Source organism: Rutilus rutilus (genome assembly GCF_951802725.1).
Source record: "Rutilus rutilus genome assembly, chromosome: 21".
Classification (NCBI taxonomy): domain Eukaryota; kingdom Metazoa; phylum Chordata; class Actinopteri; order Cypriniformes; family Leuciscidae; genus Rutilus; species Rutilus rutilus.
In genome coordinates, this window is record NC_140226.1 from 17,014,352 (window position 1) to 17,039,237 (window position 24,886).

A 24,886-nucleotide genomic window follows, 5' to 3' on the forward strand; every position below is an offset into this window, starting at 1 on the left:
CTAAATTATGCAGCATATTATATTTACGTATTGTATGCCTATATTAAATAATTATGCTTTATTCAAAACATTCAGTATGTAACAAAAATAACAGAGACTTGATCTTTTCATAAGTAAGCTTTATTTCATTTATGTCACTGTAAAACACACATATTTGGCTTTCTTGATCATATAATTCAACACCAAACATTCACAAATCACTTGGTTAAAACTGATTTTGACAGGTTAACAAACTGACCACAAATCAATCAAGTACACTGTCACTGTACACTGAACTCGTGTGACCTTTAGGAATTTGGTGCATTCATGAATCATGGCAATACAATAAAACCGTTTAATCTCCCAACATTTTGAAAATGACAATCAATCCTAGATTACTTTTCCTAATTATAGTTGCAGGAAAAAGCAGAGGGATTTAGAAAACAATTGTTTGTGTTAAGCACTGTGTTTATTGTTCCTAAAGGTTCACACACTGTACTTTTTTTTCCTGTAAGTTCAGTATATTATCGTAATTTCTGGTTTTACTACCCTTATTTGACAAGCCCTATAGTAAACTGACACTTTTACACTTTCTGCAATCACCAAATTGATAAAAATGCTTGTGCATCCACAATATTCAAAATTGTATGTAAAACCAAATCAGTAGCTGATGCTCTTATCTATCTGACTCGCTACTGAGAATGACAAAAGTCACCTCCTCTTACTTCATATAAACTATTACCACACTGTATATGAAATCAGGCACTATTAAAGAAAAGTTTCAAGTGATAATTATATTGTGGAAGAATTGAGTTGAGCCACTATTCATGTGCTTTTTTGAACCAGGCATATAGATGTAATATAGAGAAAATTGAGAAAGCATGGTGCCGGTTGGGTGAATCTTTCTTAATTCATTCATTCAATAATTCAAATGTGCAAAATCTTTCATACTGTATAGATTTAACACTACCACACAAAAAAGACTGTAAAATGTATTTAAACTCAACATTAATCTTATTTGATTTCAGTGTACCAACTGTTTTTGCTGTAATATAAGTGACATGCATGTGAATGTGTATCTTAATAGCACACATAAAGGAGAGTGAAATTTTGGGTTTTGTCACAAATAAATAACCTCTCAATTGCTTTCTTTTAGCTTCCTTAATTTCTTTTCATTTCCAGACTGCATTCCATTGCATTGGCTTATTAAACATTTCATATCAACGGTCTAGCAAAATACATCAACTGACATTAAAAATTGAAGTTGGGTTCATTTAGTTTATTTGGCATGTTTTCATTTCATGGGGCTGTGGATCTGATGGGTAAATAATTTACTTGGTTAACAAGTGAGATGGGATTGTAAAGGTCAGAGGTGTCGATGGAGTTAAAGGTCACTCTCTCCGTAGAGGGCAGTGGAGAAGGCAGTGTAGTCCAGGGCTCCGGGCAGGGCCCCGGGGCCAGAGTATGGGGGCATCCTGCTGATGCAGTACTCGGCCTGGTCTGGAGGGAGTTCTCTCCTCAACTCATCTGCCAGAATATACGGCTGTACAAGACACAATAAACAACAGATAATACATATGGAAAGAATATGTGAGTTACAAAAGACTGTTCTGAGAAACTTTGAGGTTAAGTAAACAATATAACCCACATACACACACACACACACCTTGTCTGCAGCAAGGATCCTGAAGGAAGCGATGACCTGTTCAGCTGTGTCTGTGTCTGCTGTCTCTCTGGTCATGAAGTCAATGAAGGACTGGAACGACACAACGCCTGAAGTGTTTGGATCAACCAGCATCATGATCCGAGCAAACTCCACCTCACCCTGAAAAACACACATACATATAATTCTAGCAGTTAAAAACTCCCCCAACACTGTAGTCTGTTGAAATTCACTCACACACATATGCCCAAGACTGATCAGATATGCTTTAAACTAATCAGGTCTCTCTCTCTCTCTATATATATATACAGTGAGGAAAATAAGTATTTGAACACCCTGCTATTTTGCAAGTTCTCCCACTTAGAAATCATGGAGGGGTCTGAAATTGTCATCGTATGTGCATGTCCACTGTGAGAGACATAATCTATAAAAAAAAATCCAGAAATCACAATATATGATACAGCTGCAAATAAGTATTTGAACACCTGTCTATCAGCTAGAATTCTGACCCTCAAAGATCTGTTAGTCTGCCTTTAAAATGTCCACCTCTACTCCATTTATTATCCTAAATTAGATGCACCTGTTTGAGGTCGTTAGCTGCATAAAGACACCTGTCCACCCCATACAATCAGTAAGAATCCAACTACTAACATGGCCAAGACCAAAGAGCTGTCCAAAGACACTAGAGACAAAATTGTACACCTCCACAAGGCTGGAAAGGGCTATGGGGAAATTGCTAAGCAGCTTGGTGAAAAAAGGTCCACTGTTGGAGCAATCATTAGAAAATGGAAGAAGCTAAACATGACTGTCAATCTCCCTCGGACTGGGGCTCCATGCAAGATCTCACCTCGTGGGGTCTCAATGATCCTAAGAAAGGTGAGAAATCAGCCCAGAACTACACGGGAGGAGCTGGTCAATGAACTGAAAAGAGCTGGGACCACCGTTTCCAAGGTTACTGTTGGTAATACACTAAGACGTCATGGTTTGAAATCATGCATGGCACGGAAGGTTCCCCTGCTTAAACCAGCACGTCAAGGCCCGTCTTAAGTTTGCCAATGACCGTTTGGATGATCCAGAGGAGTCATGGGAGAAAGTCATGTGGTCTTTTTTGGGGAACAACCTCATTCCCTCAGTTAGAGCATTGAAGATGGGTCGAGGCTGGGTCTTCCAACATGACAATGACCCGAAGCACACAGCCAGGATAACCAAGGAGTGGCTCTGTAAGAAGCATATCAAGGTTCTGGCGTGGCCTAGCCAGTCTCCAGACCTAAACCCAATAGAGAATCTTTGGAGGGAGCTCAAACTCCGTGTTTCTCAGCGACAGCCCAGAAACCTGACTGATCTAGAGAAGATCTGTGTGGAGGAGTGGGCCAAAATCCCTCCTGCAGTGTGTGCAAACCTGGTGAAAAACTACAGGAAACGTTTGACCTCTGTAATTGCAAACAAAGGCTACTGTACCAAATATTAACATTGATTTTCTCAGGTGTTCAAATACTTATTTGCAGCTGTATCATACAAATAAATAGTTAAAAAATCATACATTGTGATTTCTGGATTTTTTTTTTAGATTATGTCTCTCACAGTGGACATGCACCTACGATGACAATTTCAGACCCCTCCATGATTTCTAAGTGGGAGAACTTGCAAAATAGCAGGGTGTTCAAATACTTATTTTCCTCACTGTATATATATATACATTTTATATAAATACAAATATTGAAAAATATTTACAATCAAATATATAATCCGTAAATCTTAAAAATCCTTAAGAAACAAAATAAATGCATTTGACAAGCAAAACTGTATAAAATAATAATGGAATATATTTTATATTAATTAATACATTATTTTATATTACATAATTGTATACTCATTTTTCTGACATCATTGGCAAAATAGTTGTTTCCTAATTTAAGCATAAACCTCACAAAATTTACATTTTGATTACATTTTACCTTCAAATTAAAATTATGTGCAAAATAAAAAATTATAATAATTTTAAATAACCGTAAAATAAATGTATGTTTCTTAGATATTTTTACTGGAAAACAAGACAAAAATACTGGTTAAGAAAATTGTTTATGAGACCTTCTCAGGCTCTTGTCTTGATCGATGCCTCCGGCCCATGTCTTGCTCAGAAAAATCGATATCTTATATTTATGACACTTTGCAGTCTATCAGTCCAGTGATCTCCACTTCAATAAAAACAAAATGGGAGGAAGAAATGGGCACTGTGATCCCAGACCCTCTATGGGAAAAGAGTTTGGAACATTCTAATAATGCTAGGCACTGCCTAATTCACTTTAAGATTCTACATCGTCTTCACTATTCTAAGGAGAGGTTACACAAAATATACCCTGAGATATCCCCTCTATGTGACAGATGCCTTGTTGCAGAAGACACGTTGCTTCACAGCTTCGTCCTGTGTCCCAAGGTTAAGATCTTTTGGTTTAATATCTTCAGTTTAATTTCTAGGATACTTAACATACAATTGGAGCCTAATCCACACATTATTATTTTGGGAATTTCAGACGATATTAAAAGGTTAAACAACTACCAACAATGCCTCCTGTCCTATAGTCTCATCACCGCAAAGAAGCTACTTCTCATGCATTGGAAAAATAAAGAAACACCCACCACAAAGATGTGGCTTAGTGATCTTACTAACACTCTCTACCTAGAGAGAATAAAATATATTCTTATGGATAAACTCCCACACTTTGAAAAAGTGTGGTCACCTCTCATTCACTTTCTCACAACTGGCAGTGGAAATTAATGTTTCCCCCTAACTATAATAAAGTAGTATTTAGACGGAAGGATAAGACTGGGTAGGGTGGGAAAGAGGGATTTATTTAGGTTATTTTTATTTTTTATTTTTTTCTGTACTCTGTATGTCTATCTGTTGATTCTGTTTTTCTTTTACCATTGTTGTATGTTCTAAAAACAAAAAGAGGACAGTATGTCCTAACTACACACATTTCTATGTGGATATACATTATACTCTTGTGTATGATGTAGATAATATAACGATGTGAAAATGTGCTCTAATAAAAATATTTGAAACAGAAAATTGTTTATTAGTTCGTAAGCAATGAACCTTATTTAAGGGCCTACCAGATCATAACCCATCGAGATCAGACAGGCCCTAAAGTCATCAGAATCCATCGCCCTATTCTTCTTCTGCATGGGAAAGGTTAAAGGGCAGAGGTCGAGGGTGCATGGGTGGCACAGCGACATGGTAGGAATAATGAAGCAATGTATAGTAGGGAAAGAGACAGCACCTAACACAGAGACACACAGATGTACACACAAAGAGACAGCACACAACCACAGACACAGGAAAAAACACAAGAGAGAACTATATTCAGAACTATATTCTGCCGTCCAGAGAATGCATTTAATTTGCAAATATAAATCTATGCAAAGAACTACATTTTGGGGTAAAGAGTTAGAGGTCATGTTGGTTAATACCTGTTTGTCATTTCCTAAATGCCCAAGACTGATCAGACATGCTTTAAACTCATCAGGCCTGAGTTTACCCTTCTCTTCCTGAGAGCAGGACGTTAGTAGAAATAAAAAAAAGTAAAAGGTGATTGATAAAAAGATAAAACGCCACAACATTTCTTCATAAGGTATAAGAGGCTTTTTTCAACAAAAAAACGTTTTTAGCTCAAATTGCGTCATACATTACATCTTGAAATCTGATTTTACTGCAAATGACCTCCCATTTCACACTAAATTTGTTTCAGTTATTGAACAACTTAAAGTGAATGGAAAGATAATTACCACTCTTGCCTTGTGAAGCCTCTGAAGAAGTGATTGTGTAAAATAAAGCAAATATAAAATTGTTGTCTCAGTTGAAATAAGAGATTTCCAGATGTTTGTATAATGCTCAGTCTAAGAGGTGAAGTGTTTAGTTTAGTTAGGATGATTTAATAACGATTAGTATAGCATCCATTCAAACAAGACACGTGTTTAGACTAGCGTAAAGGCAGAGTACAGCACCCGATCAAAGTGGTTGAAAGAGGATCGGAATTCATTCATCTGCTCCTGGCTGATGCCTTTTGCGTCACGTGTCAGAATTTGAGTCTCGATTTCATTAATAGTGCGAGCGATCGTAGTTAAAAGGAGTTCCCAGCCAACACGAATATGCTGCAGAGGAAAGAGAAATACTGCTGTAAAAACCAGGATCAAGTGACAAATCAAATGTGATGTGTCAGATATAGATCATTTCTATATACAATACGTTCAAAAATGTGTGGTTGGTAAGATCTTTAATATTTTTGAAAGTCTCTTATGCTCATCAAGACTGCATTCATTTGATCAAACATGCAGCACATTTTTGTGGAAACCATTGATACATTTTTTCAGGATTCTTTGATGAATATAAGAACAGCATTTACTTGAAATAGAAATCCTTTGTAACTTTACTGCAATTTTTGATCAATTTAATGTGTCCTTGCTGAATAAAAAAGTTTTTTTTTTTTAAATCTTACTGACCATAAAAGTTTAACAGCAGTGTTCAGTACTGTAGGTTTAAAAATGTGTTTATGATTATGCAAAAGAATGCGTAATAAATGTGTGTATGAGTACCTCCATAGTGTAGTTTGTATGTTTGTTGTCAAAGATAAGTGACTCCTGGATAAGTTGATGGTCTCCCTCCAATCTATCTATGTTTTGTTTGTAGCTGACAATCACATGCTCAAACTGCTTCAGCTGGGTCATCTGATCCTCCAGAGTCCCCTCCATTGCCATAGAACAACGACCAATTTCCTGTCAGACAGACGAACGATAGATAGATAGATAGATAGATAGATAGATAGATAGATAGATAGATAGATAGATAGATAGATAGATAGATAGATAGATAGATAGATAGATAGATAGATAGATAGATAGATAGATAGATAGATAGACAGATAGACAGATAGATAGATAGATTTCAAAGAACATGTTTTATTTGTGGACATTGGCACAAGTAATAGCTAAGCCACGCACCTCCATCCTTGTCTGTATCCATGGTCCAATAAGATTAGCTTGGGCAGCAAACTGGCGTCTGAGCCTTTCGTTACCATGCTGTCTCGCTAACTCCTCCTGCAGTGCACTGTCACGCTGGGGAACCAGCTTCTTCACCTGAATGCACAAACGCACATCATGATCATGATCATGGCTTGAAGATTACAGAAATGTGATTAAAATGGCTTAGAATTAGATTGTAGATTTTTTGTAATGGAACAGAACCAAGGTCTAAGGGGTGTGTGTGTTTAACCTTGTCCCATTTGATGGCAATCTCTTCTGTAGTTATGGTTCTGTAGGGGTTGGTAAGATCTCCATGGATGCCATAACTCTGGGAGATCTTCAGGACTTCCTGCTGAATGCCAAGGATCGCCTGCCTCTCTGCATCCGCTTCAGGAAGCGTGGCCTTAAACTGCTCATGGGCAGCTATCAGAGTCTACACACAACGGATTACAATGGATTTTTGTTTGTTTGTTTGTTTGTTTGTTTGTTTTATAAAAGTTTGGGGTAAGTAAGATTTTTGTGAAAGGAATTAATAGTTTTATTTGTTAAGGATGCATTAAATTGAGCAAAAGTGACCAAAAGATTCACATTGTTAGAAATACATATATATTTCAAAATAAATCCTTTTGGACTTTCTATTCATCAAAGAATCCGCAAAAACAATATATCATGGTTTCCACAAAAAAATATTAAGCAGCACAACTGTTTTCAATATTGATAATAATAAGAAATGTTTCTTGAGCACCAAATCAGCATATTAGAATGATTTCTAAAGGATTATGTGACACTGAAGACTAGAGTAATGCTGAAAATTCAGCTTCGCCATCACAGGAATAAATTACATTTTAAAATAAATTAAAATCGATTATAGTTATAGTTATTATATTATAGTTATATTATAATTATAGTTGTAATGATATTCAACAATATTACTATTTTTACTGTGTTTTGCACAAATAAATGCAGTCTTGGTGACCATAAGTGACTTAAGACTTAAAGGACAAGTTCGGTATTTTACACTTAAAGCCCTGTTTACAGATCGTTTCTGATGAAATAGAACGGTTAAGATAAAAAATTGGACACATGCTGCTGGCCCGAGAATTTTCGGTTTGTTTCGCTTTCCCCCCCACCTCCACAATGGCTGCATAGGTGCACTGGAACAATCCTTCCTAAAACGCATTAAACTTTCGTTTACAAAGACGTGAAACTCACCGAGTGATCAGGGGTGTTCACTGATATGCTCACACAAAAATCGCTGCAAAAGATGCTTTAAGACTCTTACCGACCCCAAACTTTTGAATGGTAGAGTATTTATGACTACAAAATACTATAAAAGTCAATGCCTAGTCTGTTTGTTTAAGAGTGCGTACCTGGACCTCTTCAATGGTGTGAACTATGAACATATCCTGTAAGTCTTCCATGGCTCCTTCCATCCAGTTATTGAAGGGTCCAGATCTCTTTGCATATTCCAGAAACAACTGTTCCACCGTCTCCAAAAGTTTCTCTGTCCTCTGTAGAAATGAAACACAGATTCAAACCTTTTTTCTATTTTTTTTTATATCTTGATTGATCTAAAATATTGTCGTACAAAACAGGTTGGGACACACACAGCATACCTCCAAAGCCTCTCTGCGTTTCTGGGTGAGTGTGCCCAGTTGGTCCCAGAGGTCACAAATACTTTGACACCTTTGATTCACTGATGCAACATCATGATAGTCCAGCTCACTTTAAGATAAATAAGATAGAGTGAGAGAGAAACTTTAGGCCATAATATTGCATTTGCTATTCGGTCTGTCCCCCTCTAGTGGTTAACAGATGCAGTACTCGCTAACTTGGGATTGATGTGGAAAATTCTACTTCAGTAACATTTTCTTTCCTTGTAGACCGCTTGTTAGTTAAGGATTCTTGCAATTTTCATGACCATTCCACCCTCTCTCTAATTCTAGCTGTTTTTCTAATTGGTACTGAACCTCTAAGACTGCTGTTATGATTGGCTAATTACGTTTCAAAAAGTTTCCGTTTGCTTTTTGTGTCCAGATGAATGTTGGTATGCTAATCATTATAAGTATGCTCCATAGTTTATCAGTAATATCACCCTGTACTAATTGAGACAGCATAAAGGTCAGAAGCTGTCAGTCACTTACTAAATACATGCACACACTCATATTTTAACCAGGCCTGCAGGGAGATAATGAATGCTAAAATAGAAAGCCAGTGATTCAGACATCAAAGTATGCTGAAAGCATGGTGCGTCTATATGTGTGTCTATGGATAAGCAGTGTGAGAGACATGAGGCTTTCCAGACACTGTAAAGTGACGAGAAACTGAATGTGACAGGTTAGTTATAAGAACAAAGTACTTGTACACTACCTTTCAAAAGTTTGAGGTCGGTAAGATTTGTCTATTATGCTCAGCATGTCTGCATTTAGTAATCAAAAATACAGTAAAAACAGTAATATTGTGCTATAATAACAATTTAAAATAACTGTTTTCTATTTTCAAATATGTTTCAAATGTACTTTATTCCTGTGATGCAAAGCTGAATTTTCAGCATCATTACTCCAGTCTTCAGTGTCACATGATCCTTCAGAAATCAGTCTAATATGCTGATTTGGTGCTCAAGAAACATTTCTTTTTATTATCAATATTTAAAACAGCTGTGCCACTTTTGTGAAAAGCATAATCCCTTTTGTTACGACTCTTTGATAAATAGAAAGTTCAAAAGAATAACATTTATATGAAATAATTGTAATTTAATGTAAAAGTCTGTTCCTTTTGATCAATTTAATGCAGCCTTGCTGAATCAAAGTATCAATTACTTAAAAATAATACTGACCCCAAACCTATGAATGGTAGTGTACAGATTAAAGTATACACTAAAATGAACAGTCAATTGTAAGTATTTTTTGAAGAGGATAAAAGACTAAAAAGTCATACTTGAGTTCCTGAGCAATCGCAGCGATCTGCTCGACTCTGTCTTGGTGAGCGGAAAGGTCACTCTCAAATGCCTCGTGTTTCCGCAGCAAAGCTCGAACTTCCATTAAAGATGCTGACTCGTAGTCCTTCCGGCTCAATATCTCCTCCTTACCTATTGCAAAACGCACATAAAACATATATCAAGCATCATTTAGTTTATCCAAAGTGGTTTACAATACAGAATGATGATATTTCATTGATGACAGCACTTCATGTCCAGGACTAACCGGAAGCCCAGGTCTCATGGTTTGTTGCTTTCTGTCTGAATTTCTCTGCTAGATGGTCCAATCTTTCCAGTCTCCTGATCTCAGTAAGCAACCATTCCTCATAGCCCTTCTCTGCCTGTTCCAGTCCCTGCCACGCACTCGCTATGTCCTACATAGACAAACACCCAGTTTTATATGTGGATGTGCTTGTCTTATTTGCTTGAAAAAATGCCCCCCAAAGCTAGTTACTTAGATTTCAATATATATATAAATACAATGAAAAATAACAAACATAAACATCAAATAAACCTCAAATAAAAGAATAAATAAAGTAATAAATATTGAAATAAATAAATAAATATATTTATTTATTTATTTAAATAAAAATATATAACAGGCATGAACATAAAATAAATATAAAATACATATTACAATTGAAAAATAAAAATAAAATAAACCAATTAATATAAAAAATAAATAAATAAATAAAATATTAAAATCTAGTAAACGCATGTGTGTGTAGTCCAGGTATTTGCTACGCTGCGGAGACCAAGTGTCCCCCCAAGGATAGTTAAACCTGATATTTGTGATGTGGGGACAAAATTTCAGTCCCCATGAGGAAAAGAGCTATAAACCATACTAAATAGTTTTTTCCAATGTAAAAATGCAGAATGTTTTATGTAAGGGTTAGGTGTAAGGGTAGGATTAGGATTAGGGTATAGAACAGGGGTGTCCAAACTCAGTCCTGGAGGGCCACTGTCCTGCAGAGTTTAGCTCCAACCCCAATTAAACACACCTGAACCAGATAATCAAGGTCTGATTATCTGGTTCAGGTGTGTTTAATTGGGGTTGGAGCTAAACTCTGCAGGACAGTGGCCCTCCAGGCCTGAGTTTGGACACCCCTGGTATAGAATGTAAAGTTTGTACAGTATAAAAAATCATTATGTCTATGGAAAGTCACCATAAAACACAAAAACCCAACATGCGTGCGTGTGTGTCTGTGTGGTCAATCTCTCACCGACACCATCTTGCCCTCAGAGGGCATAAATGCAGGCCGGTTGCTGATGCGAAGTTTAGTCTGCAGGGTGTTGAAGCTGATCTCTAGCTGACACTTCTCCTGCACTTTGGGAGGTTTGTGCATCCTGCGGTAATCTCGGAAATCCTCCAGCTTCCGCTGCATCTCTACCATGGTCTTCTCCGCCACACGATTCTCCAACCAGGGAATAGTTCGTCTGATCCACTCCAACAGCTGGAGAGTAGAGGAATATTGAGGAGAGGAGAGAAATGTGTGTCTGTGGGCAGTGTGGACTGTATCAGATATGTCTCCTAACCTCACTAGCCAGGCTTTCATAGTCCTCCATCAACTTCTCATTTTCCTGATTCACTCCTAGGATCTTACAGATCCTGTTAGCAGCAGTTTCAGCCTGAGGGAGAGAAGCACAGTGAGAACGGAGGGCGAGATAGATGAAAAGATAGCTGATTCTCTCATTCTAGCACACACAAAAACTCAATACCTGTTCAGCTCCAGCAAACGCATGGTAGAAGCAGGACACGTATGTCATAATAGCTCTCTCATCAGGCTTAGGGGTGCTCAGGATGTCTGCAGGGAGAGGAGAGGAGCTAAGGAACAACTACATGAAGTGATGGTGGCAATAGTGTGCGACGGAGGAAAATTTAAATACTACAAGGAAACACAAGTCGTGTTTATCTGCTAAAAATGAGGATAGGCCTATATGGACTAAAGGGACCATACACTCAGGTGTAACTAATATTTCTAGAATAAGCTCAGGGATCAGATGTACCTTCTGAGCCTCTGCAAACGTGTGATAGTAACTGGAGATATACGTCATGACTGTCCTCTCATCTGGCCTGTCACTGCTAACTAGGACTGTAGAGCAAAAGCCAAATTTTATAATATTTTAAAGTTACATGTAGGCAAATTGTTGCTTGTTGCTTATTTAGAATTTGCACCCAAGGTTTCCTACCAAAATACATTTTAGGTAGTTTTTCCTAGTGTGACGAATAGACCTTATTCAGAATAGATGCCATACATTTTCATAGTGTTTCATAGTATTTAGGTAGTGTCAAATGTCTTATGTCACAATTTTTTTTGACAGCATAACATTTTTGTTGAAGATATTTGTAATGTTCACAGGCTGAAAGCTCTACATTGAGCTGGAATGGTTTGGAGTAGAGCTGCACGATTGTGGATAAATTGAGAATCACGATTATTATAATTTTTTTGCTTCAAACAGAGATCACGATTCTCCCACGATTCTGAACAGACAACTAAACAAAATAACGTAATTTACTAGAGGTTCTGACAAAATTTTATTTGCTGCAGTCTATTTAAAATGTTTAATGTCTTTTTGCAAACTTTGATGATTTGTCGCACAGATTTAGTCTACCCCGGTCTAGCCTATTTCGTTACTTTCAAATCCGCCACTTCCTTCAGCATCATTTTTCTAACTTTCCATACACACCACCACCCTCGGGCTTAGAGAATTTGTTAGAACCCGCAGTCAATTCCCAAAAAAATATTTCAAGGATATATGGCCAGATAACCAGTCTTAAAAGCACAAATCTTGCAAAGATTAGAGCAGACTGGGTGAATGAATTAGGGGAGGAACTAGAATTAGAGGAGGACATTTGGGACAACGCTCTACTAAGAGTAAATGACAGCACTTCCTGTGCCAAGTTGAGCTTAATTCAATTCAAAATTCTACACCGCATTCATTACTCGAAAGTGAAATTGGCTAAAATATATCCTAACATAGATGATAGCTGTGACAGGTGTCGTAACACTCCTGCCAACTTAACCCATATGTTCTGGCTGTGTCCAGCCCTCACAACCTACTGGTCTATGATTTTCAAAACCTTGTCAGAGGCTCTTAACATCGACCTCCAACCTAACGCTGCAATGGCCATTTTCGGTATTACAGATAGAAGATACTCTACACTAAGGAAAAATTATAAAAACATAATTGCGTTCACAACATTGCTTGCACGTAGAAGGATTTTATTACACTGGAAGTCAAACAATCCACCTAAAGTATCTTTATGGCTTAGTGACCTAATGCAATTCATACAATTAGAAAAAATTAAATACACACTGAGAGGGTCCAGGGACAAATTCTTCTATGTCTGGAACCCAGTACTGTCACACCTGAACAAACTTAAGACTATGCCCACTTAGTATCAATTAGCAGCCCCTCTTGCTTACTCACTTGTTACTTTGATATTTATTTACCCATGTGAATCAAATGTCCTGTGAAGTGTGCAGCCTTAGTTGCAGTGAGTCTGTGTGTATACTTCTTCTTTGCTAATTACTTTTTTTATTTTATTTTTTTACTTTTTTTACTTCAATTATTTCTGTCTTAATTTATTATTTTTTGCCTTGGATGAATGTCCCATGTTCCGAGGGAGGGGAGGGGAGGGGAGGGGAGGGTTGTTACTATTAGAAAATGTGAGCATTGTTTCTACAATTGTTGCCTTTTGTATTCATGTATTTGTACATGCCCTGTATCCCTGGTGCTCAATAAAAAAAACTTTACAAAAAAAAAAAAAAAATGTTTAATGTCTGAATTGATTATTTAAAAAAAACGTTTGAATGAATGATTCAATGACTCACTGATTATATAAATACTTCACATTACTGGATGAATCAGCGTTTTTGAACACATATCTTTAATGAATGATTCAATAACAAATAAATGTATCAGTTGTCGCCAACAGGTGGCGTAACGATGTAATCGATATAATTGATATAATCGTCATTTGAAGCTCAAGTTACTTTCAAAAGTGATTTGCTCTATTTTGATCGCTTCTGTAGAAATCAGTGTTTATATCCAAACAATAAACTTGTATCCCAGTACTTCTGTGATCAATATGAATATTTCTAACACAGAAATAATGAAACTGTGTGGCTGAAAAGACTGTTTGTAAAGCTGTTTCATACCTTTGTCAGCGGCAGCGCTGATGCAGATTTGAATGTTCCAGTGTGATTTTGTCAAAGGTTTAATAGACACAGGCGAGTCGTTGTCAATTAGGAATGTGATCACGTGGGTGTTTGAATCGATATCGCAATCTTTTAACGAATAATCGTGCAGCTCTAATATGGAGTACTGATGAATATTCGTTTACCCTCTGCATCCAGCATTTTGGGGATGTCCAGATGTTTTTCAGCAATGTCAAATGCCAGATTCAGATTACCAAGTGGATCATCCTACAGAAAGACAAAAGGAGAGAAAGGGCATAATTCTTGACCAAAAAACATAAGAAATAAGACATCACTTAAAAACTAAATCAAGTCAACATAAATCAAAATCCTTTTCCATGCAAAAGTGAGGGTCAGTATTCAAGTGCCACCAGAGGAGAGGGAAAACATTCAAAATATTTCAAATGATATCTGAAAAGGAATTAAGCAAAAAATAGACAATACTATAATACTGGTTTACTTTTAAATATACAAATGACTTTAAAGGAACACTCCACCGTTTTTTGAAATAGGGCTTATTCACCGTCTTTCCTACATTTAGAGAGATGGGCAAACACATTTTTGTCTCAGTGCATGCATTGTTTTAGTTTGGCAGCGCCGCCGATAGCTTAGCTTAGCATAATGAATGGAATCCTTTGTTGCCAGAGCATGTGGCCCTCATTTATCAAAAGTGCGTACACCAAATTTCCAGCGTACACCTGGCGTACACCCAAAACCACGGTGACTTTGAGATTTATCAATATGGACGTTGGCGTACGGCACGCTCAAATCCTACGCCAGCTCAGGAGGTGGTGTACGCACGTTTTGAGTGCGGGAATGCGCAGAAAAACAATTCCTAACACCACAAAACGCACTGACAAACTAAAAGATATGATCTATTATGACCCACTGTAAAAAAAAAAAAAACATAGTAATTATAAACTTCAGTGTTTATTTTTGTGCAACATGGACTTCAGTGTTTAATTTGTGTGACTTTACCAAAGCATTTGAATTGTAGGCATATGTATTCCTTAAGTTGCGAGCCTGTGCGCTTTACCTGACGTTTCAAGCCTTGTTTATAGCTACTTTCGCCTGGCTCCGCAGCGCGAGTCTCCGCAGACTGCGCGCGCACGTCCCCAAACGGACGAGGCGTTTATACTCGACGCGCTCACCGTTGTACTATTCTTTGAAACGATGGTTAGGCCAGGGTTAGGCCCGGCAGGTGTGCACGGACTGGGTTCAGTAATGAAAGGCTTTCAATGACCAAAAAATAATTCAGACTGACAAAATAATAAAAATGACATATTCTTCTTCTTTTAAATAATAATAATAATAATAATAATACAAATAATAATAATAACGACATTCTTCTTCTAAATAACAATAAGCGTCATTAATAATAAAAATCTAGAAATCAATTTTGTTTCTTTCCACTTCCCTGGTTTCGCTTTCTCTTTCTCAAAGAAGTTTCTCTTCTTTGCCGTCTTCCGTGTGTCCATGGCGTAAAATGAGGGCGTGGGGGGAGCGGAGACTTGAATATATAGGGGCGTGTTATTCTAATGACGCTCGTTTTCAGCCGCGGCATTTATCAAGGGCAGGTATTGCGTACACCTGGATTTCAAAGGTACGCACAGCTTCATAAATCAGGCGATGAGAGGAGTGTAAGCATAATCTTACGCCAATATATACGCCCGTTTCTACGCAAGAATGATAAATGAGGGCCGTCATGAGTAAAAGTGATAAAAAAATTTTTTTTTACTTTTTTACTTTAAAATGTACGAATTACTTCTTGTGGCCTGCGTATTCACAATGAGTACAAATATCAATGCAGATTAAGACTAGGCGATTTCCTAGACAGATATTGACTTGGGACTATATTGGGGGGAAGCACAGGCGAAGCACTGCTACTTGGGCGCAGAGATATCACACAACACCTGAAATCCCCCAACTTCCGTCAACATACCAGCCTGAATAGTAGCCGGCTATTTTTCCTACAGTAGACATAGTGAATGGCGATGAACATGGCGGATTTTGTGAGAGACGAGGAGGGTGACTTCTCAGACAGTCAAGATCCAGAACGATACCTCTATGAACCAGAGTTTTCAGAAGAGGAGCTGCGTGCTTTGGAAATAGAACGACAGGAGGAGGAGGTTGCGATCGCTCAACAGCCTGAGGACGTGAGGATGAGAGTCAACATGAACTGGTGGTGAGTGTGATATCTCTGCGCCCAAGTAGCAGTGTTTCGCCTGTGCTTCACCCCAATATAGTCCCAAGTCAATATCTGCCTAGGAAATCGCCTAGTCTTAATCTGCATTGCTATTTGTACTCGATGTGAATACGCAGGCCACAAGAAGTAATTGGTTTTTTTTTATTTTTATTTTATTTTTTTATCACTTTTATTCATGACATGCTAGCTGGCAACAAAGGATTCCATTCATTATGCTAAGCTAAGCTAGCAGTGGCGCTTCCAAACTAAAACAATGCTTGCACTGAGACAAAAATGCGTTTGCCCACCTATCTAAATGTAGGAAAGACGGTGAATAAGCCCTATTTAAAAAAAACGGTGGCGTGTTCCTTTAAATTACAATAGCTACACTATAATTCAAACATTAGGAGTCAGTAAGAAAAAATCATACTTGTATTTAGCAATTGGATGCATTTAATTGATCAAAACTGACAGTAAAAACATTTATGTTACAAAAGACTCACATTTCAAATAAATGCTGTTCTTTTGAACTTTCTATTCATTAAAGAATCTGATTTCTGAAGGATCATGTGGCACTAAAGATCAGAGTAATGGCTGCTTAAAATTCAGCTTTGCCATCGCAAGAATTTATTACATAATAAAAAATATTGAAATAGAAAACAATACCATTTAAAATGGTAACAATATTTCACAATATTGCTGTTTTTACTGTATTTTTGATCAAATAAATGCAGCCTTGGTGAACATATGAAACTTCTTTCAAAAACAAAAGCATCAATATATGTGCAAAAATATCAGTGCAAAAGGAAAGGGTCAGATTTTCTGAGAAATGCAACACTGTCTTGCACAAGGGGTCTGGAGATCAAGCTTTTGTTCTCTGTGTCAATAAAAAGCTGCATTGCATGGACATCAGCAGCTGCAGGGGATCCAGAGAGTCCTGGACTCTCCTGATGCTCGTGTCCAAACTGGGACCATGGGGTCCATGCTAAACACTGGATTACCCCATTCAAGCTCACCTGGAGCCGTCAGTGACAGCTGAAAGGGATAGGCATGTCTGTGAGTGTGAGGGGACTTTTAGTCACTCACTGTTGAACTGACTGGCCCTGACGAGCTAAATATATCCTTAATCTTCAGTGGTCCAATCCAACTAATTAAAACCATAGTACACATCCACTCATTCACACAGACTTAGAAAATGTCTGAAAAAATGTCTCATATCCTGATTTTACCTCACACCCTGTTCTGTACTAACTATCATCACTGTACTAACATGCTACTAGAACTACAGCTCTGGTGCTAGTGGTATGTGGAGTACTTTCCCAAGTTCTATTCTGGGTCAGGATTATTGTAAATCCAAACAGACCTCTGAGAAAAAAGTTATGGAATGGCTTTATCCAATTGCCTCTTGAGTACCATAACAACTGAAGAGTTGTATGCACACTACCATTCAAAAATTTGAGGTCAGTAAGATTTTTTTAAAGAAATTAATTATCTCTTATTCAACAAGGGTGAATCAAAGAAACTTAGGGGGGAAATGTATCACGGTTTCCACTAAATATTAAGCAGCACAACTGTTTTCATCATCAATAATAAGAATAAATATTTATTGAGCACCAAATCAGCATATTAGAATGATTTCTGAAGGATGTGACACTGAATATTAGCAGCTGAAAGTTCAGCTTTGCCATCACAGGAATACATTACATTTTAAAATATATTAGAACAGTTAAAACAGTTTAACAGTTTAAACAGTTATTTAAAATTGTACTAATATTTCACAGTATTACTGTTTTTGATCTAACAAATGCAGCCTTGCTGAGCATAAGAAACTTCTTTCAAAAACATAAATCTTACAGACCCCAAACTTTTGAACAGTATGTTATGTCTAAGTAAACTAAGCTAACACAAGCTGAACCAGACCTGAACCAGCTAATCAAAAACAGTCCAAATCATTATAACTATCCAAAGGAAATAGAAAAACATTCTAGATAGACAGCAACTTTTAAAGAATCACACAAAGTACACAGATGGCACTCTTCATGTGAAGTGCTAAACTATCACAGATACTAATAGAGTTAGCATGTAGCTAAGCTAACAACTTCATACTATAACAAGCACAACAAGAAGCCAGTATAGCACACACAAATGGACAATTAGGATAATACTAGGATCATTTTTTTTTTTTTTTTAAATTTTTTTTTTTAAGATTATCAACATTTCTCTAAACTTTGTACAGAGTGCTTTTCTAGACGCAACCAGAGCAACTGCCACTGAAATGAATAGGAATGCTAACATACAGCTTTGTCCAGGTACATTATAGCTCCTTGGTTAGAACTAAACTGCAGGAATTTAGATGTCCAGCAGGATTGAGTCTAATCTATTAAATTCATATTGTTACAAAAAACCACATCCAACAATATTATAAACCACGTATGATACCTTCAAGCTCTGAAAGTCAACCAGTTCTGGTCTGTGTCTGTGAATAAGGGCACAGAAGGCCAGTCCATCTTTCCAGCTATTGAAGCCACAAAAGCAAAAGAAACAGTGGATTTCTGATCATGCATGCCATAAATTAGGTGTGAGTGAAGAACAGACAAAAGTAATCCACTCATTCTCCAAAAAATGTTAGACAGATCTGTGCAGTAATATCATTGACAGGGAACATCAGGATATTGTGGTGTTGTGATTGGATTGGACTGTTAGAATAAATGTCCAGAGGGTCAAATGTTAATCTGGGAACACACTTGAGACCTTGTTGAGCTTGGCGTAGTCAATGAGATCAGGCCTGTGCCTGTGGATGAGAGCGCACAGCGCCAATCCATCCTTCCAGCTTCACCAGAGAGAGAATCAGGGTCAAGTTTGAATTAACATAAAAACTGAAAACATATAACTGAAAATAATAGTGTCTGTTTTTTTCATCTAATGGAACAAATCAGATACTCATATTTAAATACAAAACATTGATATGGCCTAACAACATTTTTGCACCCAAAAAAGTGCCTCACCTGACATGAAAGTTTTGAACATTGACATTCCTGTAGGGGGCAGTCTTCCTCTGACACCAAAGTAGAAGTCCTTCTTTGGCCGAGGTTTCTGAAAGATTATTAGGGAATCATTATATCATACACATATGACTAATATCTGTTTTGCTAATTACAATTTTAAACTAAATACAGTTATTAAATTCACTATAGCACAAAAATACTATGCTTTTTTAATACAATGTTTTCCATAAATTGTTGATTTGGAATTTACAGATGATGATGATTATTCATGATTAACACAAATTATTATTCTTTGACATAAACTGATTTAAACATTCTTGAGTTTGTGAAATGTGCCACAGATAATAATAATAATATTTTGCTGTTGTGGTAACACTTTATTTTAGGGTACAATTCTCACTATTAACTTGTTGCTTATTAGCATGCATATAACTATATTGGCTGTTTATCATAACTTATAAAGCACATATTAATGCCTTATTCTGCATGACCATATTCTACATCCCTTAATCCTACCCAATACCTAAACTTAACTACTTCGCTAACTATTAATAAGCAGTAAATTAGGAGTTTATTGAGGCAAACGTCATAGTTAATAGTGAATATGTGTTCCCCATACTAAAGTATTACCGCTGTTGTTTGTGCAGATGTTGTGTCATTTCATGATTGTGATTTATTTTCTTTACCTTCAACAGATATATCCTGAATGGCGAAGCGAAGGATGATGGTCCAAATCATACCAAGAGTCATTTTCACATTCCCATCCACAATTTCTGCAAACATGTGACAGAAAAATCACTGCTTAAATATATAAAGGGCTGAAGTAAGTTAAAATAAAAAATTAAACATATGTATTTGACGTTCAGAATTAATAACCCGTATCTCCTAATAACTTTATTACAAAAATATCAGCAATCAAGTTAAAAAAATAAAGCATACCTTCTGCTCCAATGGAGACCAGTTTCACACCTTTACTGGTGATGAAATCAAGGGCTTTGTTAACATTGGCTATCTTGTGAAAACGCATCTTCCCTCTGTCAGGCTTGGGTAACCTCTCACCTGACAAAAAAATTTTGGTATAAATATAAAGATATATATATATATATATAATGGATATCACTATTTGGTTCAGCATATTTACTTTGGTTCGATATACAAAACTGTCAAATATTATATTGTAATCCTTACAGTCACATGCAGTAATCATTGTCTTACATTTTAATTGTCTGTCTGCTTAACCAATTTCATTACTTTGATACACCCATCTCTGATTGATAGCATTTTCTGTGAAGCTGCTTTGAAACAATATGTAAAAACGCTATAAAATTAACTTGAATTAAATTAAATTTACCTGAGATGACTTCAAGCAGCAGCATTAGTTTGAGACCATTCCTGAAGTCTTCCTCTATGTTCTCGATCTGTGTCCCAGCTTTTCTCAGGTGAGAGTTACACCAGGCCGTGAACGTCTAGGAAACAAGTACAATGTAATTTAACATACAATCCTCCAAATACACAAAGAAACTCGCACACACATCCTTTTGGCATAGCATATGTATTCTACACTCAACATTTATGCATTCAAAAATGCTACCTTTAACAGAATCCTTGCACAAAACCACACTGTGAATAGTGTCACTAAGCCAAATGTGTGGCAGTAAACCAGATTTGATCATAAGACTGTTAAGTCTTACCAGGTTTGTTGTGATACAGTGAAAGCCTTTGACACCATTTTCAGGTCAAAACCTCACTGCATGGGTGACTACAAAGGACAGTGCCAATGAAACTACTCGTCTATGCCAAGAGATGAGGTAGTAGGTAGTTCTTCAACTAGTTCTCAAACTCTATATAAAAAATATGCGAGTGAAACGAAAACAAAATGTAACTGTCAATAGCAGAGATTCTGTTATTCCGTTATTTAATCAATAATCTTTGAATTATGAACAGGAAGTGTACTCAGAACAATCAACGAGACAAAAGAACAACATTGGCATTGTAAAATTCCCCAACACACACTTGCACTGTATCTACACTTGAGTTGTACTGATGAGTTCATCCTCCAGAAATAACCAGCACTTAACTACATGTACAATAAGCTATATAGCTCAAAACTGCCAGCTGCTATCATCCTCTGTATCATCCTATGACTTCTTTCCAGAACCACTTTTAAAGGATTTGAACGCTTAAAATTCAGGACATCAACATCAGCACCTCAATTCCAGAGTGAATAACACTTTGTCTACTCAGGTTAATGCTTTTGGAATATTTTGGGACCAACAGACCCTTATAAGTATCATTTATTGAGCACACAATGACTTCAGAATATCTGCTTCAGGCCTTTTACTACTATACCCCTGTTTCACAGACAAGGCTTAACCTAGTCCCCGACTAAAATGCATGTTTGAGCTGTTTTAACTGAAAGCCACTTATCTTAAAATATATCACTGCCATTGTTTTGTCTCAAGATGCACACCAGTAATGTTTTTTTCTATGTCATGTCTATAAAAGCTACTTAAATGCTATTATGCAAGAATTAATGCTGGAAAGATTTTTTTTATAGAACAAAATGTGGCTGAACTGCTGCCCACTCCCAAATCAACTGCTACCCTTTGGCCATTTTTTGGACTCAAATTGTGTATTTTTAATCCCTGAAAGCATGCTCGGTCCTGCCACAGTCATTGCTGGGCCAATGAAAGCTTTACTGGACTCCAGAGTGCATTCCTGCGAGGTAATAGTGTAAATTTAGCTCTCTACAGAGTCCATTTCTGATAAGAGACCTGATGAAGTAGCTCACACTGAGATGAGAGATACGAGTGAGAATGCGTTGCATATAACACATTTGTTTATCGCATTGCTGCTTCATCTAATCGGAGAGGAAAGAATTTCACTCATTCTGTAAAACTGTAGGGTGGGTCCACAGTAACATGCCTGTGGAATGATGATCTCTGGAAGAATAAGAAAGAGTGATTAGACAGTATCCATCTAACATTTAAGCTTCAGAATTGATAAATATCTAAGTTGATTTGACAAGAAAAGATCTGCTGAGTGAACGAGGTTCAATTTAAGGCCTAAATGAATTTTATTATCATCCAACTATGCCTGGACAAGCAACCACGTTTTATTAAACCAACCAAGTTAAACTGAGGATTTAAATGTAGATTAAGACTTCCTTCCTTCCTATTTATTAACTGAATGGGCTACATTGTATATTATAGGCTACAATATACATAAAAAAGACCACTGAGGCACTGTTATATTTTTGCTACACTAAAATTGTCACAAATACTGTATGGGTTTGTCTGATATTTTGTTGAATTTAATCATTTTTCAATCACCAAACATGTTTGGAACTTTTGGAACTTTGGAATATTACCGATTAAACACTTTGACACAGAAAGTGTTCAGCCATGACAATCAACGTACAGAGAATGAATTAATAATTCAGGCAATTCCACATGTGGATCATCTAGTCAATAAAAGGATTAAAACTGTGGATTGTTCAGATAAAGCAGAGGGTTTAAGATCACCTGCTTAAGACACAGAGACCCTAAAAAACTAAATCCCAGATAAGAAATCCCCATGTGTTTACAACCCTGACCATCAATAGGCCTACTGTCAAAATAATCTCATATATACACCATGTATCATAGGCCAAAACATGATATGAAATCTATTATACCTGTCAAAAAGTAGCCTATCTGTCCACGTTGATTCAGAATATAGGCTCTCTGAAAAACACTATTATAGACTACAAAATGGAAAAGGTGCTGTTTAGGCCAATACAAAAGAATTCCCCTCCAAGGACACCGGATTAGGGTACTATAATGCCTTTTGGTCGTGGAGTTAAAATTAGCCCCTGCATCCATTCTAATCCCAAGGACGTCATCCTGTGTTGGAAGCATCTGTTGACAGTCCGCATTCCAATCGTATCAGCAACAGACACACAGGGCCGCTATTGTTAGTTCGGTAATCTGTAGGCTACCCGCAGCATCCATCCTGGCGCGCGCTCCCGACGACCAGACCCCTCCGTGACACTAACAGACCACAGAGCCCATAGCGGGACGGCATTCCTTTGCAGACAACACTGTTAACTCGCCGTTTTATAAACACATATAAAATATATTAATTAAATTATTAACAATAATAATCTGAAAACGAAAACATCAAAGTCTTGATGTTTTAAAGCTTCAATGTAGAATTTGTTTAAAAGTTTGGTGATAGGCCTATTTTTAACTTATTATCTGTAAAGCATTATAATAATTATAATAATAATAGTCTAATAGGAAAGTGCAAAGAATACTTTTATTCTGAGGTGTTTTGGGACCAAACTTTCTCTTACCTTTCGTTGCTGTTTTTCCCATGCTGGGTCCAGCAGTAAATCCCGGTCCCATTCATCCTCCTGCAACATGTAGTCCTCCGGTTCATATCCATTATCATATGGCACTGAAAGCTCCATCTGATTCATCATTTAACCGTTATATTCTCTTATTTGATGGGTAACTTGTGATATTCGGCTTCTGAGCGTAAGTTTTGCTTCTGAGACTCTTCAGTATCTCGGGTCTCTCTCTCTCTCTCTCTCTTTCGTTCGTGTTGGTTTCCAGTCTCGCGGCCGCAGTGCTCGAGCAGTGACAGCAATGAGAGGAGCGACTGTCAATTAGTACTGATGGGTCACATGACCCGTTTTCCCTCCACCCGCAGTAAACTCAACCTTCACAAACGTTATTTTAACATGCAAATAACCGTTTACATTTCCTTAAACAAATGTAAAGCTACCTAAATTCATAATTAGGCTACAGGCCTATTTAATTCACAGATCGAATTATGTTATATGTAGGCTATATTATATTAGTAACGTTACGTTACTCTGGTGATGCGGAGATAAAATACAGATTATGTAGTGGTATTGTATGTTTCATGTTATCCTTTATTCATTAATTCTTTGTTAGGATTTTATTTCGTGCTGATTCACTGATAGTGCCTATTCATATTAATATCGTCTTTTATAGGTATAAAATAAAATGCACGCCATCATTGTAGACTGTTCACATTAATTGCTTTCCGATGTAACGTTATGTTATGTCTACGGGCGTAACTTTGGGTCTACCATTGGGGGGGTTAAACTCGCGGCATATTTATTAATTAATTAATTTATTGAATAATTTTCTTGTGTAAAAGGTAACATGCTAATTTGCCGTTCCTGTATTAGAAATACATTGTGAGACTTTTACTGATTTAGGCTACTTAATGTAAATGCAGCTGTTCACTTGACTATGTATGCCATAATGACACAGTAGTTAAATTAAGTGTTTCTCAAACTTTCTCTGCCATTCCCCACTTCGGAGGTAGGAAAGGGTTCCGAGCCCCACCTGTCCCCAATCACCCCAACAAAATGTTAATAAACTAGGCTTTAAGTTTAACTCTTAAAATGTATTTTATTAACATCACATTTTAAAAACTTTACATCAAATAACAGCATTAAAAACTTTCAAATAGAGAAAATGAAAGTGCAATTATATTATAACTTTGCATGAAATAAGACTCAAAAGTAGATTAAAAAAAATGTGTGTTTGCATTTAGCCTCTGATAACATCAAATTCAGAAACTGAGAAAATACAAGTGTGGACTAACGTTAGTTGTGCTTTGATTCATTTTGTCACTTTGCAAACTCCATGCAAAAAGAACAAAATAATAATAATAATAAAAAAATTAAATAATAATAATCTCAAATTGAGCCGGAGGTGGTAAATTCCTAATAATGTACGTTTTTTTTTTTTTTTAGGTATTTTAATAAGATAGCAGCTAACGTTACCTAAAATACGTTGCGCATACAGCTAAACTAACGCGATCGTTATAAAGGTG

General features: G+C 36.8%; 1 protein-coding gene across 7 annotated transcripts; it reads right to left on the bottom strand.

The window, feature by feature from the left end:
* Positions 1 to 100: 100 nt before the first annotated feature.
* actn2b (actinin, alpha 2b) lies at positions 101 to 23,701 on the bottom strand. 7 transcript variants are annotated; one of them, XM_084392874.1, is made up of 21 exons: positions 23,367 to 23,701; positions 20,382 to 20,496; positions 19,970 to 20,089; positions 19,717 to 19,803; positions 19,031 to 19,118; positions 18,777 to 18,855; positions 13,987 to 14,068; positions 11,358 to 11,443; positions 11,175 to 11,267; positions 10,862 to 11,092; positions 9,865 to 10,012; positions 9,599 to 9,749; positions 8,278 to 8,386; positions 8,032 to 8,172; positions 6,912 to 7,094; positions 6,641 to 6,775; positions 6,236 to 6,415; positions 5,648 to 5,794; positions 4,757 to 4,822; positions 1,646 to 1,804; positions 101 to 1,522 (listed from the first exon to the last, which is right to left on the bottom strand). In XM_084392874.1, exons 1-21 carry the CDS (start codon positions 23,493 to 23,495, stop codon positions 1,364 to 1,366), a joined length of 2,688 nt encoding a protein of 895 aa, XP_084249000.1. In that variant the 5' UTR covers positions 23,496 to 23,701; the 3' UTR covers positions 101 to 1,363. The 7 variants fall into 7 exon arrangements, with proteins under 7 accessions (XP_084249000.1, XP_084249005.1, XP_084249004.1 ...); XM_084392879.1 differs by lacking the exon at positions 18,777 to 18,855 and adding an exon at positions 18,465 to 18,540 and having other exon boundaries at positions 23,367 to 23,657; XM_084392878.1 differs by lacking the exon at positions 18,777 to 18,855 and adding an exon at positions 18,465 to 18,540 and having other exon boundaries at positions 4,757 to 5,191; positions 23,367 to 23,657.
* Between the last annotated feature and the right edge of the window lie 1,185 nt (positions 23,702 to 24,886).

Coding starts and splice junctions, on each gene's coding strand:
- actn2b (XM_084392877.1), bottom strand. CDS start 23,495: ATGATGAATCAGATGGAGCTTTCAGTGCCATATGATAATGGATATGAA. Junction 10,013..10,861: donor CTGAGGGCAAGATGGTGTCG/GTGAGAGATTGA, acceptor TTGTCTATGTAG/GACATAGCGAGTGCGTGGCA. Junction 5,192..5,647: donor CTTTCAACCACTTTGATCGG/GTGCTGTACTCT, acceptor TCCTGCTCTCAG/GAAGAGAAGGGTAAACTCAG.